This window comes from Poromitra crassiceps, assembly GCF_964638095.1.
Source record: "Poromitra crassiceps genome assembly, contig: HAP1_SCAFFOLD_171, whole genome shotgun sequence".
In the NCBI taxonomy this organism is placed as follows: Eukaryota; Metazoa; Chordata; class Actinopteri; order Beryciformes; family Melamphaidae; genus Poromitra; species Poromitra crassiceps.
The window spans coordinates 192,327-210,000 of record NW_028152206.1 but is presented as its reverse complement, the minus strand read 5'-3'; the positions used below and the strand labels follow the sequence as shown (position 1 = coordinate 210,000).

The 17,674-nt window shown below is 45.7% G+C and overlaps 1 protein-coding gene across 1 annotated transcript in view; it reads left to right on the top strand.

Annotated features, from left to right (window-relative positions):
- LOC310770684 (kinesin-like protein KIF13B) overlaps positions 1-11,073 on the top strand; it is a 30,850-nt gene extending 19,777 nt beyond the window's left edge. Inside the window, exons 7-8 of the mRNA XM_083663419.1 lie at positions 9,746-10,033; positions 10,940-11,073. Of these exons, the coding sequence (XP_083519545.1) occupies positions 9,746-9,970 (225 nt within the window). The 3' untranslated portion in view covers positions 9,971-10,033; positions 10,940-11,073. The remainder of the gene's footprint in view (positions 1-9,745; positions 10,034-10,939) is intronic.
- The last annotated feature ends 6,601 nt before the right edge of the window (positions 11,074-17,674 follow it).

Here is a 17,674-nt window from a genome sequence, read left to right as displayed (position 1 = left end):
AAGTGGCCCTCAGCTTGTCTCCCAAAATATACTATATGCGGCCCTCCACACAGTATTGACAAGCAAGTTCAATTCACATTTTCTGTTCACCTAACGATGACAGCACTATCATACAGTCTGTAGACAAGCACCAAGTAGGAACAACAGAGGCAAAACTAATGTTTTCAGATGCTAAACAAAATCCTTAGAGTACAATTGTATGTGATTTTTTTTATATAGGCTAACCATGATGTGAGAAGCAGCTGGCCCCCGGGTATTTTCACATTATCTAATCGGGCCCCCATAGCCTACATTGAGACAAATTACAATCTTGCATTTTGTGGCAATAAAAGTGATTCTGATAAATGAAAGACAGTATAAGCAGAATACGATCTATCAATGAATTAAATGTATTGTATTAATATTGATATCAAAAGTAAGAATCAAAACAACTCAAGCCTGAATTTTACAGTAGGCTAAATAGAAAAATAACACGTGGAGTGATGTTTAGATCTGTGTGTCTGTGTGTGTGTGTGTGTGTGTGTGTGTGTGTGAGAGAGAGAGAGAGAGAGAGAGAGAGAAGGGTAATAAACCAGGGCCTCCGACGGCCTTGGTTTTCTTTCTTTTTCTTTTTCTTTTTTAAGTTTTTTTTTAGTTATTAAAAAGTTGGGCATGAGATAATTTGGGATCGCGTCTAAAACTGAAATCAAGAGAGAGAGAGAGAGCAGAGGCATATCAATTCGTATTAATAATCACTGCGCTACTCAACGAAGGAGATCGTCCTCATGATTCTGGAAGATATATTCCATCATGGACAGTATGCATGCACTACACATCTAACAATAAGGCTAATCTAATTCTGCCAGATTCAGCCTACCTGGAGAGTCTTTGCGTTTCCAAAGTTGTCCTTGCTTGTGCGCAGTAGTTGTAGACTGGATCGGAGCTAGTCTCGCAGTGTCTTTTTAATTCAAACAGACAAGTGCTTATAACAGAAAATAAATAAAAATGGACAAGCATGATGGTACAAATTATAGTCGAGAATCAAGTAGCAATGACAAGAGTGAAAACAAAAACAAATGCCGTAGATGATATCTGCCTCTGTCGCTGGAAGCTTGATGACGTCGACGGTGGGTCTGACTAGTCTATGGTCTGACTACGTGAGACTAGATCGGAGCACAAAGAAACCTTGATCAGAGGCCTAGTCCTCCTGGTCTATTGGAATTTCTGCAGAAAATGTCTCTTTAGTGATCACAGCTGGGCGGCAGTAGGCCTATAAAGAGGCAGACCAACTGTAAACAGATGTTTATATAGCGCAGGTGACGTCACACCTTTGACTCACCGACGCCCCGCCCATTGTAGTACAGATGGTTCAGGTGGGGTGTAGTGGGGGTTGTAGTACAGATGGTTCAGGTGGGGTGTAGTGGGGGTTGTGAGGCTTTGTTTGAATGAGGTGAGGTCCTGCAATGCATTGCTGTGACCAAGCAGCCTGTGCCCATATAACCTGTGGTTTTGTAGCTATTGACTATGATCATATATGTGTGTGTGTGTGTGTGTGTGTGTATATATATATATATATATATATATATATATATATATATATATATATATATATATATATATATATATATTAGGGTATATGCTATACGCCTATATGCCACTGACTGCCTTTTTTGGTTGATTTATTTATTTTCTGGGGACAGCAAAAAAAAACAAAAAAAACACATACATACATCAACACTCCAATATCACGATGTCTCAGGTGAAGGACCCTCCGGCAAATGAGAGTGAGACCATGAGTGATACAGTATACCACCCGTGATGTCATAAATCTCACTGTGACATCATCAAATGTATAGTGCATGCTGAAGTATGTATTTGTAACATAGAGTTCTGGCTTCCCTGACCAGTGACACTTAGCAATAGACAACCAGGTGACAACCAGGTATAGATTGGTGACAAGCTGGAGAGGCAGTTGACGGTCGGGGAGACGGCATTCGGTACGGGATGGGTTTAGCACCCCAGCCTGGCTCTCTCGTGAGGGAGAAATCCACAAACGCTACGGATTAGCCTCCCAAAAATCTGTGTAAATATCGGCGCGGCCTGGGGTCCTTCAGGCTAGAGCGAGGTGCTTGGCGCAGCCGAATGATGTGCAACGCACAGGCCTTCTTGAGGCATCCTCTCTGCCTCGGGATGCCTTTGCCCCGGGAGGGCCTGGTGAGACGAAGGAGGAGAGCGGCCGGGAGAAACCCGCAGCGCCGTAGAGCCTCCATGCACCGAAGGGTCTTGCAATACTGCGGTGTAGCACTAGCTCTATTGCAGCGGATTGGGCGTGATCAACCCTTCCGCAGGCAACATTGCAGACAGAGTAGGAAGGCTGATCCGTGAGCGGCTGCTTCTGGGATGCGGGTCGGGGTCCAATCGGCCTCGGCTGGGTCTACTGGGCGAGGGTGTATGATGTTGAACAGACCCGAAACACCGTGACGGTGTTTGACCCGATGACGCGTCCCAGTGCATGCTGAAGTATGCACTGGTATATATATATGTATTTGTAACATATATATATATATATATATATATATTGTAGCATTGTCAGGAACGAGGCGAGAGTCAGGATCTAGTCACCGCACTTTATTCTTTATCACACACAGGTCCGGGGCTACTGTCAGCCGTAGCCCACGCCAAAACAACCCCACAACACACACCAAAACCCCCGCTAGCTTCCTCCTAGCTTCTCCGCTCTTCACACACACAACCTTCCGTCTCAGGTTCCACACACCAACTCTCCGAGCTGTCCCCCGCTCTCACAGCTCCCCTCCCCCCAGCCAATCACAGGTGAATCCCTCTCTCACCCCCCCCCCACTGGCTAAATGTCGCCTTCACAGACCCCCCGTAACTCCCCATGCACAGAACAGTACAACACACAACAGCAGCACACAAACCCAACCCGTTACACTTCCCCCGCACATCAAAGCTTCTGGCCCCCCAGAAGCACACAAGTCCCTCTCCCCCCCCAGTGGGGTCACTCCTCCGCCAGGTGACTCTCCTCAGCCCCCCCCCCCCCCCCCTGTGTCCCACAGTCATCACACGCACTGCAGTAGTTCCGCACATCCTCCTTGTGTTTGCCCCAGTAGTGTCCCCCACGAACACGGCGGAGCGTCTCCTCATGCCCGCGATGCCCGAGACAGCCGAGGCCCTTGTGCGCCCACCGCAGTACCAGCCCTCGGAGGGAGCTGGGTACAACCGTCTGGAACCCTCTTTTCTCCCCCCTCCCCAAAACTCCATCTTCACTCAGACGCAGCTTCGCAAACATATCCCACAGTCCTTTCGTGGCACCGGAAAACGTGTGAATCTGCTCCACAGGGGGCCGGCGTCCGGCCACCACCCACGTGTACACCGGACCGATATCCGCGTCCTCCGCCTGCCTGCGTTTCCACTCCTCCGCTTCGACCGACCAAATGGCCATGTCGTCCTCGCCCGCCAGGTCCACATCTGAACACTCCCCCTCTTTCTCCGCCTCTCGCCCACGCTCGTCCTCCTGTCCCCCTCCCCCAGGGGGCGGCGTGTTCAGGACAGCAGGGAGAACACAAACGGCCGCGACCACCACCTCGGCTTCCCGTACAGCAACCGTGGGGGGCGTAGCGCAGCTCGGCTGTGTCGGTCCCTCCGGCGTTAGTAGCGACACCTGCTCACCTGGAAATATGAGCCTCGCTCTCCCGATCCTCACAACGCTCTCTTCCCCCCGGCTTTCCACACTCTCCCCAACCCGTGTCTCTTCCCTGACCTCCACTGTCTCAGTGCAGTCTCTGGCCAAATGTCCAGGCCTCTTACACGACCAGCAGAGTCTCACCTGCCCGCCGCCTGCACGTCTCTCCTCTCCCGCCGTCTTCTGCTCCCCGACAGCCTCCGGACACCCCCTGGCGAGATGCCCAAAGGCTCCGCACGACCAGCAGACACCTGGCCGTCCCCAGTATCGTTGCTCCGCGTACCCCGTCTGTCCCCCGGGACCGCTGCGGCACCACCTCGCCACGTGGCCCGGTTCTCCACAGGTCCAACACACTCTTTGCGGCTCCTCCGTCCGCTTCTCTCCGCGCTGCGCGACTTCCCATAGTAGCTCCATAAGCCCCTCTGCCCAGGCAGGCGTCGCTTCCAACAGCCGTCTGACCTCCTGCATCAAGCGGGCCTCCACGCCGGCAAGTACCGCGCTGAGCTCCTGCTTCAGGCGGCCCTCCATACCAGCAAGCACCGAGCCAAACTCCGGGGTCGGTAGTTCCTTTTCCCCCCCGTCCACCGACAGGCATTCTTCTCTGCGCACCATTCCACGTGGTCCTTGTAGCAGCTAGCACACAAACAGCTAACTGCTAACGCCAGGTCGCGCTCGAGCCTTCCAGTCGTTAGTTTTTCTTCTGACGCCAGTGTAGCATTGTCAGGAACGAGGCGAGAGTCAGGATCTAGTCACCGCACTTTATTCTTTATCACACACAGGTCCGGGGCTACTGTCAGCCGTAGCCCACGCCAAAACAACCCCACACACACACCAAAACCCCCGCTAGCTTCCTCCTAGCTTCTCCGCTCTTCACACACACAACCTTCCGTCTCAGGTTCCACACACCAACTCTCCGAGCTGTCCCCCGCTCTCACAGCTCCCCTCCCCCCAGCCAATCACAGGTGAATCCCTCTCTCACCCCCCCCCCCACTGGCTAAATGTCGCCTTCACAGACCCCCCGTAACTCCCCATGCACAGAACAGTACAACACACAACAGCAGCACACAAACCCAACCCGTTACAATATATATATATATATGTATATATATATATATATATATATATATAGGGGAGAGTGGGGTGAGTTGTGCCACTTTTTACTTGAGGTGTCTTTAAAGTGAGGGCATGACAGTAATGCCTCCAACTACAATATGTAAATATATTTCAGGATGTTGTGCACCACTGGGAACACTCCCTTTGGATCTTAAATAAACTGTTAAAAAAATATGGCTATTCTTAAAAAAGTGGTCTCTTGGCACAACTTGCCCCCGGTGCGGGGTAAGTTGTGCCTTTGGAGAGAATACGTTGGGGTAAATTGTGCCATTGATTACTGAGGTAAAACAGAACATTTTCATCTCATATACTGTAATGCTATATCAAAGCAAGACAAAATAAAGATAACACTAAAGTCCAGTGTACTATAACAGGGTTAAACAAGGCTAAACGGTAGCAGCAGTTGACCTACATATTTAACATTTTCAGAAATACAAATTATGTTCAAAATGAACAAAATCAACTATCACAGAGCCAGGCTATACTTGCCAATACTGCAATATTCTTCAACAAGGTCTATTTAAACATTTAAGAACAAAATGAAATAAAATTTCACTAAATCAACTGCAACTGCACTGGCACAACTTAACCCAGGCCTTTTGGCACAAATCACCCCATCCCCACCATTTTAACAAACTTGTATCATATAGCTGGTTTGGAGCTAACATCATGCTAACAGTATAGCCTCATATTGTAGCTTACTAAAACACTAACACATGTGTGAAATGTTTTCAAGCTTGTCTATAATTGTTCAGACACAACAATCAATAAACCTTGATCATAAAAAATTTACTTTGAGAGGCAAAAAACAGTTTTTTGAACTTAGATGTGCTTAGCTCTTCTGCCTCCCTTCTTTGCAGAGTGAGTAAAATGGATGCCTCTTCAAAAATGTGTGGTCAGATGACCAATTTCTTCTATGGTTTTCTAGATACAAGGGGTGGCACAACTTCCCCACTGGCACAACTCACCCCACTCTCCCCTATATCAGATCTATATCAGATCTCTCTCGACTTGATCTATCCGTCCATCCATAGCGACCTCAAGGCGCCTGAAATTACTCCAACATAGCCGGAAATGAGCAATATTGCCTTAAAAGTAAACGTGGGGATTTTTTTTTTTTGCAACTTTACCTTTGAATAAAAAAAAGATAATGCAATCATTAGCTTGGATATACAACTTTGGCTTTAAAATAGTCTAGCGCATGTGGCATTTGAGTCAGTGAACAGAGCTTCATTATTATTATGCCTTTATTTTGAAAGCAATAACTAGAGGAAAACCCCCGTTTTGTATTGTGGCTTGCTTGACGCTGGTCCCCGTGATCTCCAAAACAAGTTGCAACACATAATAAAGTGGGAGAGACAAAACATGGCGAGCGGAGGTTGTTTTAATAATACATCCATGGAGCGGAGAGGGGGCCACATGACACCCCTCGCTTCCCTCCTCTTCGGTCGGCCTGGAGGCCATGTTCCCTCCCGGGGACCCGGAGCTGGTCCGCCTGCGGGAGCGTCTCCAGGGCTGGCTGTCGCAGTACGAGCCGCTGCTGCTGTGGGTGCAGAGTGCTCGTCTGGGAGAGGCCGCTGCATAGCATCTTTGTCCCGCTGACGCTCGACACCTTGTTCTGGTAACTGTCGTTACTCGTTTAGCATCCAGCTGATACCCACACCTGGTAACTGTCGTTACTCGTTTAGCATCCAGCGGATACCCACACCTTGATAACGTTGCAAATAGGATTTTTTAAACAGCCATTTTGTGTCTAAAAGGCAGGGTAAGGGGGGGGGGGGGGGTTCGGTCGGATAACAATCACATAACTGCAATTGCTTCAGCTTCAACCATTTACACATTATTAACACAGATTGTTGCCTAATATTCTGCAAGATCAACTGGTGCTATGTAGTAAGTAACTACTACGGTAACTAGTAACAGTTCTCAACCGTTTTCATATCAAGGACGCTTAATTTAGTCCACATGAGGGCCCACATTTGATGAGATTTTGTGTCTTGCACCCAAATCTGAGAATATATTTTATTAAATTATTAAATCCTATGATTTTGTCCATAATTCCATTATCATGACTATCTGTACTGTAGATAGAGAGATAACAGTGAAACTATGAGCAAAATAGGCATTCTAAAAGAACAAGAATGAAGCTGAACTATTCATCAATTTGCTGGGGGGGGGGGGCTTTGGAACCCTAAACACCAAGACATGAGTCAGAGGCAGTTTATTTACCATTTGCATAGAAACCACAGTGGGATTGGGGTGCAAGAGGTTATAAACACATAAATCACATGGACGACATATAAGTAAGGGATAATGTATATTGAGGCGGTGATTACGGGGGAAATAATGACCGACAGGTGATGATTGAGCCCGACGCGCAGCGGAGGGCTTAATGATTCACCTGAAGGTCATTATTTCCCAGTAATCACCGCCTCAATATACATTATCCCGCTTAGAACACGGCCTACAACTAAATCATTCAATAATCTGACAAAAATAATTATTCAAATAGATTTTTTAATAGCGTTTTCAACGACAAAGCGGTTTCATTCGTAATTGGCACACAAGACACCACAGCTGCAACTGGTTGGCCTAATTAGTAGTGTCTTGCTGACAAAAAGCTCTTATCAACTGATTAATCTCAGGTGTGGCAGAGCAGCGGTCGGTTGTCGAGAAATAATGACCGGTGAATCTTGTTGATTGACCAATCAGAATCGAGTATTCAAGAGAGCCGTGTTCTAAGACAGTATAAACCTACCACCACGGAGACCCAGGATCACTTCCCGGCAGCGGTACTGCTTGGAGACGTTCCTACAGACGCAATTGGCCGTGTCTGTGAGTGGGAAGCCGGTGAGGTTGTATGTGTCCTGGTCGCTGCACTAGTGCTTCCTGTGCCTCCTCTGGTCGTTCAGGGGGAGGAGAACTGGGGGGGGGGGGGGTAGCGTAATGGTCCCCCGTGCTACGTCCTGCTACTGAAAATCCTACTGTCAGCTGAAAAGCAGCAGCTGGCACATGTATTTGAGGAAGCATGTGTTAGTCTACAGCTCTCCCCAGATCGGTAGAGGGGGTGGAGCAATGACCGGGACAGCAGGGGGAATTGGCCAAGTACAATTGGGAAGAAAATGGGAGGGGAGAAAAACGGTAAAAAGAAAGAGAGAGAGTGGGTTAATTTAAGCATAAGTATCAGTAAGTGGCCCGGGATTCTCAAAGCCTGTGTTGAGGGTCACACGAACAAAAATGCACTCTTGAAGCTAAATAAATCCAAAACCAACAAGTTAATTATTATTTACATTTTTTACTTCAATGTAGACAAGTCATTTCTTACACATGAGATTACTTTTAGCCTTTTAGTCATAAAGATTATTGAAAGATATTCCATATTCCAGACTGAAATGTTATAACAGAATTGGAGTATTGGCCAGAATGACATGAACATTTGGACACTTATTCAGCGGGTATCTTGTATGTTGCGTTCAGGTGCACTGTATTTTTTTTTTTTTTTTTTTTTTTTTCCAGTGTATAAAGTAACCGGTAGGCCAGAGTCCGGTAGGCGGAGAAATCGCCGGCTACAGGGGCTTGGGGAACTCCCTGGCGCATCACCGGGGTAGAAAGCCGCTCCACACCTTAGACTATAGCTCCACACACTCGTTTGAGTTGACTGCCGCCTCGCCTGGAAAGCAGACGAGAGCAGGCGAGCGCAGTCAGGCGAGGCATCAACAAGTCCAACACCCCCGCAGCACACTCACTGCTGCTTTTCTTCTTCTACAGTTTTGTTTAACAGCGGTTTGTAAACAAATTAAAACATGAATTAGCGCCACCCACACTCACTGCTCAAATGACCCAGCCGTTCAGATTACTTATTTTATTGTTAATGTAGGCATTACAGGTGGTATTTATGTAACATGTAGAGTGACAGCTTGGAATAGATATAAAATTGAAGTTTCTACACTTCACTGTGGGTTTGTGATGCACCTGTGTTGAACCAATGGGCGATCAGCTCGATTCGTTTCTCGTCATCCTCTGTCCCTGCGCGCGCACGCACCCACTAATGTTTGTATACAAGAAACCCGTCTATGGGCCGGAAAAACCCCGCCCCCGAACTCATTTGATTGGGCGCAGCAATTGCTTATTCCTTAAAATGTCTGGCAAGTAAAAAAATGTGGTCAAGATTAGGATTAGGGTGTGAAAAAAGTGCTGCTCCAGCTGTGCTGACTCATATGGCTTAATGGATAAGCTGCGTGCCTTCCAATCTGAAGACAGGGTTAGGGTTCACACACATTTGTATAAAACATTAGGTTTAGGCAAGTACAACCATGTGGTTAGGGTTTGGGTCTGGTCGTGGTTAGATAAGAAAACCCTCATCTTAAACACATCTTTTTTTTATAGTGTTTTTCTATAGATGCTCTGTTAGCTTTTTCTCTTCCCCTTCCCCCACCAAAGCTGCCTTCTTCTCCATCTTAACTTGAGTTTGGGTCACATGGGTTAGTGTTAGGTTAGTGTTAGGTTAGGTTAACCTTTGAATGTTGCACATTCAAAGGTTGTGATTGTTTATCATGCATGATGGAAGCACTTGATACACGACTGAAACTTTGAGGGGAATATAACCCTTAATCTTAAATCTTGTTGAATTACTGGATTATTATTGCCAATTATTGCTAATTAATTGGTATTGGTCAACAACCCTATCAACCCCCACAGACGGGATAGGCTAGATTGTAATTTGATCCTATGAGGGATTTATTGAATTATTGGCCCATTCAAATCGTATACATGGATCGATGTTTTACAAGCACACCTGCTGTTGCTGCTATTTTCAGCCCAAGCTTGTGCAAAAATGTCCAGAAGAAAAATATTAGAATTTGGTGGCTTTTGGTCTCATTTCACGCAGATTTATGAGTTCATCACATCAACCACGTTGCTGCTCACTAACCTCTCCTGCCATTGTCTTAGGTTCAACAACGCAGACTACATCTCCAACAACCTGTTCCTGAGTGCTTTCAAGGTGGTCTATTACTGCCTGTTCGCCCTGACGCGCCCCCAACCGCACCAGCGTGGTCTACCCGCCCTGTGATGTCGGCGCCTTCCTGGACATCCCACTGGAGGAGGACGGGGACAGGAAGCGGAGCTCCATCGTGTCCGTCGGGCAGTTCAGGCCCGAGAAGGACCACCAGCTGAAGAGAGAGCTGGGGGAAGCCACCATCGGCCTGCACATCATGTGGAACGAGCACTTTGGGATAGGTAATATATTGCACAGTGGTTAGAATGATCGTTTAGTTGTGGGCATCTGGGTAGTGTTGAGGTAAAAGCACTCGCCTAACACCGCGGAGACCCGGGTTCAATTCCCGGTCGATGTCCTTCCGGCTTGGTCAGACATAGACGCAATTGGCCGTGTCTGTGGGTGGGAAGCTGGTGGGGGTATGAGTGCTGGTCGCTGAGCTACCGCCTCCTCTGGTTGGTTGGGGAGCCTGTTCTGGGGGAACAAATAGCATGATCCCCCTTGCACTACGTCCTGCCAGTGAAACTCCTCACTGTCAGGTGAAAAGAAGCAGCTGGCGACTGCACATGTATCGGAGGACGCATGTGCTAGTCTACAACTCTTGGCAGAGGGGATGGAGCAACGCCTCGGGACAGCAGGGGCCAAGTACAAGAAAATGGGTGAAAAATCGGAAGGAAAAAAAGATACAAAAAAGAAAAGAATATTGTTTAGACTGTGTTATTGGTCCCCACTGATCGGATTTTCATCAACGTTAATGTGATTATGCATGATTGCTTCATTCTCGTATTCGTAAAAAAAAAAAAAAAAAAATTAGACACTGCTGGTCACAGATGCATCTCACTACTGTATTTCAGCATTTTCATTATTAGCCCAAGGGTGGCACTACTATTAATAGGCATTGCACCAATTGTGGGGGCTGACATGTTTTCTGTTGCCTTTTTCAAATGTTATTTTAAATTATATCACAAGAGGTTACATCCATCTGATCACAGCTCAGCTAGAAGCACCCATAATGATAATGAATCTCACTGGTAATGTATGGATCACACCTGATAATCCAACCAGGCCTCTCTGTTGTCCAAGAGCTGACATCTTCAGTTGACATTTTTCACTTTAAAAGACGCTCCTCTCTCTGCTGTCCCCTGCAGGTGTGGTGGAGGTTATGGCCGCAGGGAAAGTCATTCTTGCCCACAAGTCTGGCGGGCCCAAGCTGGACATCGTGGTGCCCTTTGAGGGAGGCCAGACAGGTTTCCTGGCTGATGACGAGGACAGCTATGCGGAGGCCATGGACAAGATCCTGGCTCTGCCACCTGCCAGCAGGCTGCAGATCCGACGCAGTGCCCGCCTGTCGGTAGCTCGCTTCTCAGACCAGGAGTTTGAAGCCTGCTTCCTGGCCGCCATGGAGCCCCTAATGGGGACACTTGAACGATGAGAGGACGACTGCATCTTTGTGTGTACTGTAGCTAACCTGATTGTGGCTATCGGCCACCCCAGCAGGCACGCCTACACCATCAGAAGCACTTAGACTGGCCGTAGGCTGCATTCACACTGTAGGAGGGCAATGACCAAATCTGATATTCTGTTCATATCCAAGTGTGAGCAGGCTGTTGGCATGGCTGTGTATGTGGCACAGATCAGATGTGTCCAGACAGGCATGTTGACACGACTAACACATGGATTGTTAACTTTGTTGACGGCTCGGGCTCATTCATTAAAACAGCCAATAAGGTCATTTTGAAAGAGGAAAGGAGGCAGTACATTTGATCTTAACTTAAGTTCAGCCCCACATTTTATTTTTATTTTTTGCTTTTGTTTTTGAGATTAATATAACTCTGATACTACTAACATTTGATTATATCTGTATAGGCCGCAATGGAAATATCAGCTCTTTATCACATTTTGTCAGAAACTGTCAGAAAGGTTTCTATCCTGTAGACATACTGTAGTTCTGTTAGTAAATAAGAGATTCTCCTGACAGTGGTTCCCAAAGTGAGGTACAAGGTAGTAACTACATGGGGTATTTGAGAGAAAGGGAAAATGGAAAAATGTCCTAATAAATCATGAAAATAAATGAAAGGTTAAAATTAATCTGCTCAGGAGGCACTAATTCCAACTACACTGCTAAAAAAATGAATGGGAACAAGGTCTGTGCGACCCTCCAAGGAAATGCCTCCCCAGACCATCACTGAGCCACCACACCACTCATACTGGATGAGGGCAGCAGAACGTTCACCACGGTATCTCCACACTCTTCATGCTGGGACCCTAGTGTTCTACTGCGACAATTAAGTGTCCCCTTTTTTTAGCATTGTATTTCACTCTGTTTCCTATTTTGTAATGTTGAAAAGGTGGGTTATCATTCATTAATTGCATCATATGCTATCGTTTTCTGCTGCACTTTTCTAAGCAAAATGTTGTAGTCGGGTAAAGGGGGTACTTGGATTCAGAAATCAGGGAAAGGGGGTACTGAAGCCAAAACAGTTTGAGAACCACTGTCCTATGACATAATTCAATCTCAATCTCCAGTCATACATGTATGTGTCTATTATACTGCTGTTTCCCCTTATTGTTTTTTACAAGGCACATTCCATCTCCTTTCTGAGTCTTCCCAGTTTTGTTAAAAACGCCGCCATGTCGTTATTGGACTTGGTGGCTTGGTTGCTGCCCTATATGCTGTTGCTGCAGGTTCGGGCTGTATTTGCTGGGCTATGAGCAAGAGTCATCCAATTCTTCTTCTGTTGTGTTTTAGGGCAGTTGGCATCCATATTATGTTGCATTACCGCCTCCTGGATTTATCCATTCACTGTTTCCCTACATTCTCTAAAACCCAATTCGCCCTGGTACCCTCGGTGGACCGCTCCAAGCCACTCAGAATCCAGAGTCCAATTTATAACCTCTGTAGGGAAGGATCTATGACATCACTGATGGTGTTACAATGTCTATGGGTATGACTCAAGCACCTGGCCATTTTCTTTCTAACCTCAGTAGAGAAGGATCACTGATGGTGTTTCAATGTATATAACAGCGAGTATGACATCAGTGATTTATGACATCACCGATGACATCACAATTGCTCGATGCTCGGTGTCATCAGTAGCATCATCGCGACCTGGCCACTTCCTTTCTTTCTTTTGGGGTGACAGACCCTCTTCTAGAGAAAGGTTGATGAAAGGATTTGGGGGAACAAATGAAACTTGCTGACTGAAAAATATATTGTTTGTGATATTGTACATTGACATTGTTAGTTCATTTATTGTTGTTTACACAAACCAAAGTTGATGCTCTACATACCCAAAATGTGAAGTATTTTTGCTATTGATCTAATAGGAATGGGGGAAATTACAGCATAGATGATTGTTCAGAAACGATACCCATTCACTGTATTGGGTATCTACATTTGCCCTGACGAAGGCCACAGCGGCCGAAACGCGTAGGCAACTACACCTTTTTTCCTACTTTTCCCACTTTCCTTCCTCTTACCTCCCTCAACGAGTGTCGCCTTGGTTCCGCCTGAGACCACCACACTGCACAAGTAAGTGGCCTCTGGCACTATATTTATTAATAGTTCCCTCACCAAGAGCACCTCAAACAAACAAACAGACACACATACGACAGAGCACGCCAGCTCCCCCATTTACCCATTCACTGTACTTGTAAATGGACTGATTCACTGTAGTACTTGTAAATAGACTGATTCACTGTACTTGTAAATAGACTGATGTACTGTATTTGAATATAAATTGGAAGAAAGATCAGTACATTCCAAGGGCAGTAGTAGGCTACATTCCTTTTCTACTCCATTTGATTCTCATAGTTGCTTGAATTCTCCTCACAGTAAAATCCTGTTCTGGGCTCGTCTACTCATCAAACTGGCACCAGATGATCAATATTGGCATGATGTTGAAATGAATGACTGAGGTCAACGATCTGTCACATCAAGTCAAGTTTGTTTTAATGACTGTTACAGCCTCAAAGGGCATCACAACACCCACTTAAATAAATACAAATAATAATTGCACACATACACATCTCCTTTCATACCCAACCAGCTCGACTTTCATTACTAACATAATCTATAGCAGGGTAATTTATGGTGATAGGCTACTCATGGGAGACATTAGCATAGGCTGACGGTGAGGTTCGACATTTCTGTCTGATAATTGACCTGCCTGCAGAGCTCAGTACAGTCAACATTATGTAAAGTCTACTTGCACAATAAACAATCCAGCCCTTTTACACATCAGTGAGAGTTTTTGAAGTCATCACCCAGCTCAGTCTGTTATTGTGCTAACACTGTTACTTCAGACAGACTGCATTTGTAACAGCTAGCTAACGTTATAGACAGAGCTAGAACTGCATGTTTTTGAATGGAGTTTGGACACATGCTAATTCAGACTCATGCACGCTTCACCACGGGGCCAGACAGTAAAGCCGTTAACACGGGTTGACATCATCATGACATGTTTGAGGTTAGTTTGAAATGCCATCGATCAAAGCATCAACGGGAGCTGGCGTAGCATAACGTTAGCATATGCTAACGCGAGCTAACGTTAGATACAGCGACGCACAAAACAAAAATAAACACTGGGGATACGCAACACTTAACCTCGCGTCACCAGGCTCTTCTCGGCGAGAAAGAGCCTGGCTCCCGCCCACAATTGATTTTGTCACCCTACTGGTTCCCGCCTAGAGCCCGCCCTAGACCGGATGGCAGCGTTTCTAGCTCGTCAACTTTCACGTTAACTTGACAATTTGACCCAAGTATCAGAATCCTCTTTCACCGTTTTGACCGGTGTGTCAGGCGGTGGTGGCGGAGATGCCATATTGCATAAACGTTTTGTTTTATGTAACGCTAGCTTTGTTTTGATCAGACTCTAGTTTAGGTAACATCACCGCGTCAAGCTAACGGCAACAAAGACGTTGTTAGGCGCATTGCCATCCGGTGTTAATTCTGGGTCCGGGGTTTACGCCCCCATGACAAAAAGCGGGGTGGAAGGTGCCCAGACTACGCAACACTGGGGATACGGCTCGCAGGAGATCAAGGCACGTGACCTGACGGGCAGGCGTAGGGGGCGTGGCATCCAGGTTTGAATCTCAGTAGGAGACGTGCACTGCACTCCTGAGATTCAGTGCAGTTGTAACCATAACAGAAGACAGACGTGCATAGCGGTAACTGCTCTTGAATATTGAAGATGCCTGCATCAACAAAAATCAAGTTTCGTCGTTTCTTCCAGGCTGGACGAACCACCCTGCAGGAGTCAGAGACAGGTGAACCATTTGAAAAATCTTTATTGAAACAAAACACATTCAAACGATTGTATATGCAGCTAGCTAACGAGATTTAACGCAACGGCGTTAGCTTAGCTGTTCTAGCCAGCGTTAGCTAAGTTGGAACTGCAAGGTGAATGCAGCCAGCTAACGTTACCACAACATTAGAACTAGCTGTAGATGTCAATGCAATTTTAAAGTCTGGGTTGGACTGCTGTAGAAGATGGTACTGTAAAGCTCAGCGAGTTGAGTAACGTTAGCCTCGCGTTGGGGACTTGTGTCCATCAGTAACTGCGTCAATCAGCTAGGTGTTCTCATCCCCACCGAGGTCACCTCAGCTGTAGGCTACCCGGATTGTATGCACCAAAGTCGGCCTCGATGAGCCAGGACAGACCCCCTGGCCTGGAGGTCACCGGTCATGTTTAGTACCCAGACAATTAGTATATCATTTTAAACAGTTACTTTTGCGTATAAAACGTTAGGATCCTCAGAAAATAACGTCGTTGGCTATTTGTGTCATCGTGTTTATTGTTTTTAAAACGCCGTTTTGTAGGCTACAACAACTGCACTTTGCAGTATCAATATGGATGTTAGACAGCTATTAACGGCTACAATAACGTTAATCACCAAACGTCCTCATCGTCCAGTAATATGGCATTTCAAAACAATGCGCCATGGTGCCAAGTTACAACCCCTTCTAAAGGGGCCTATTTCTGAAGAAAATGGTGAAAACGACATACCCAAACTAAAATGCTTACTGTGGCTGAACCGCTAGGGTTACAGACAACTGCCTGACCATTTCTGAAAGGTAAGACTTTGAAGTTTCTGTTCCAAGTGTCAGAATGACTCTATGTGTTACTCACCCTGAGTAACACCAGCTCAAACACAGTGGTTGATTCTCGCCTAGAATAAAAAACACTTTTACAGTGTAAACAGTTACCTGTGGTTGTTGTATTTATGGCTAGAAACCCAATGGAGACATAGCCACAGGCCTTATCACATCCCAACTCAAAGAAGATGAAAAAATACCAAAACATGAGTATTTGGCAGTGGTTTTTGTAGGGAGATACCTAGGCGGATTTCCAAAAAGCCATTATAAAAAGTCATTTGAAAAAGCCAAATAATCTGAAATGTTGTCTTTGTCTTTGTACAAAGACAGCTATAACTTCTGCTGTGTTGATCTGATCTGAAAAAGGAAGACATGGTTCGATGCGCAAGATTCAGCCGGTTAATTTGGTATGTAGCATGAACAGCATTGTTCAGAATTAACTACCTAATTAATCACATAAATGACAAATAAACAGCAAAAAATCAGAAACGTAACGCCGGCGTTACAAACCGTGCCAAAACTGCTATTTTACAATTTTACAGAGGACTTTACATCTAGCTAGGGGTAGGTGTAAGATTTAAGTTGTAACTTGCATACATTGGAACTATTTCACTTGGTGCAACTGTAATTCTGATCATTTTATTTTCATTCAATTAATGTAAATCTCCATCTCTAACACACACTCAGCCCCTAGTTGCCAGAAGAAGATGATGAAAAACACACACAAACAGACCTGTTGTTCACAGCGTGCTTTAGCAACTTTATGCACTAATTACTTTTTTCCTATTGCTGGGAAGATTTGGTTAATGCCCCCATTTTTTAGACAGTGGGGACAAAAGTTGCCCTCAACATAATGAGAATGCAGAGATAAAGGTTGGGAGCGTGGCCTACTTTCTTTTTATAAGTATGTGTTTATTCAGTTTTCAGTTAGCAGAGGGATAAACAGTTAGTGTTGAATGGGAGAACAGAATATGCCCTATGTTCCAACTCACCCACAACACAACACACACAATCTCCACAAAAATAAGCAAAACAGAAAGGGAAAAAACAAACACACAGAGCACCTACAGCAGGCAGAAGGTTAATGCTGTAGAAATAGGTATAGCAGGGGTATTTAGATATAATAATAAATAGATAAAGGCTTATTACATGTTATTACCTAGATACATATGTCCCTCCATGCTAGTCCGTAGAGACCACTCCGAAGGGCCTGGGCCCTATCCTCTCCAATATCGTCCAGAAAGGTTTTCCAGATTTGAAAAAAAAATTGAATGGCCTTGAGCCAAAAGCTGATAGCTTCCGGGAGAAGTTCCATAACACTCCGAATCCACTGTGAAACTGTTGGGGCTGAGTCTGAGATCCACTGAAGAAGAACACGTCTTCTTGCACTATAAAGAAGGACATTGAGCAGCTTCAATGAAGAGGAGACAAGGTATAATGCTGCCGTATGTAGTCCCAGAATGCAGGAGATAGGGTCAAGGGTCAATTTCCCCCCAAATATGGTATCAAATTCTTTACACACTTTGGCCCAGAAATCATTAATAACCTGGGCAAACAAAAATACAGTGGAAATATGAACCTTCGGGAGCGTGGCCTTATTTGAAACTACAAGTATTCTATTCTTTAATGATGTCTGGTGGAATTCTAAAAAAAAATGACTGCCACTGAATCGTCTGTGCTATAATAGTGGTTTGTTTGTCGTTTCTAGATATCAACGACAACGAGTCTGACGGTGTGGTTTCCACCGGACCTTTCCGGGGCATCGGCCTGTCCACAGCTGCCCAGA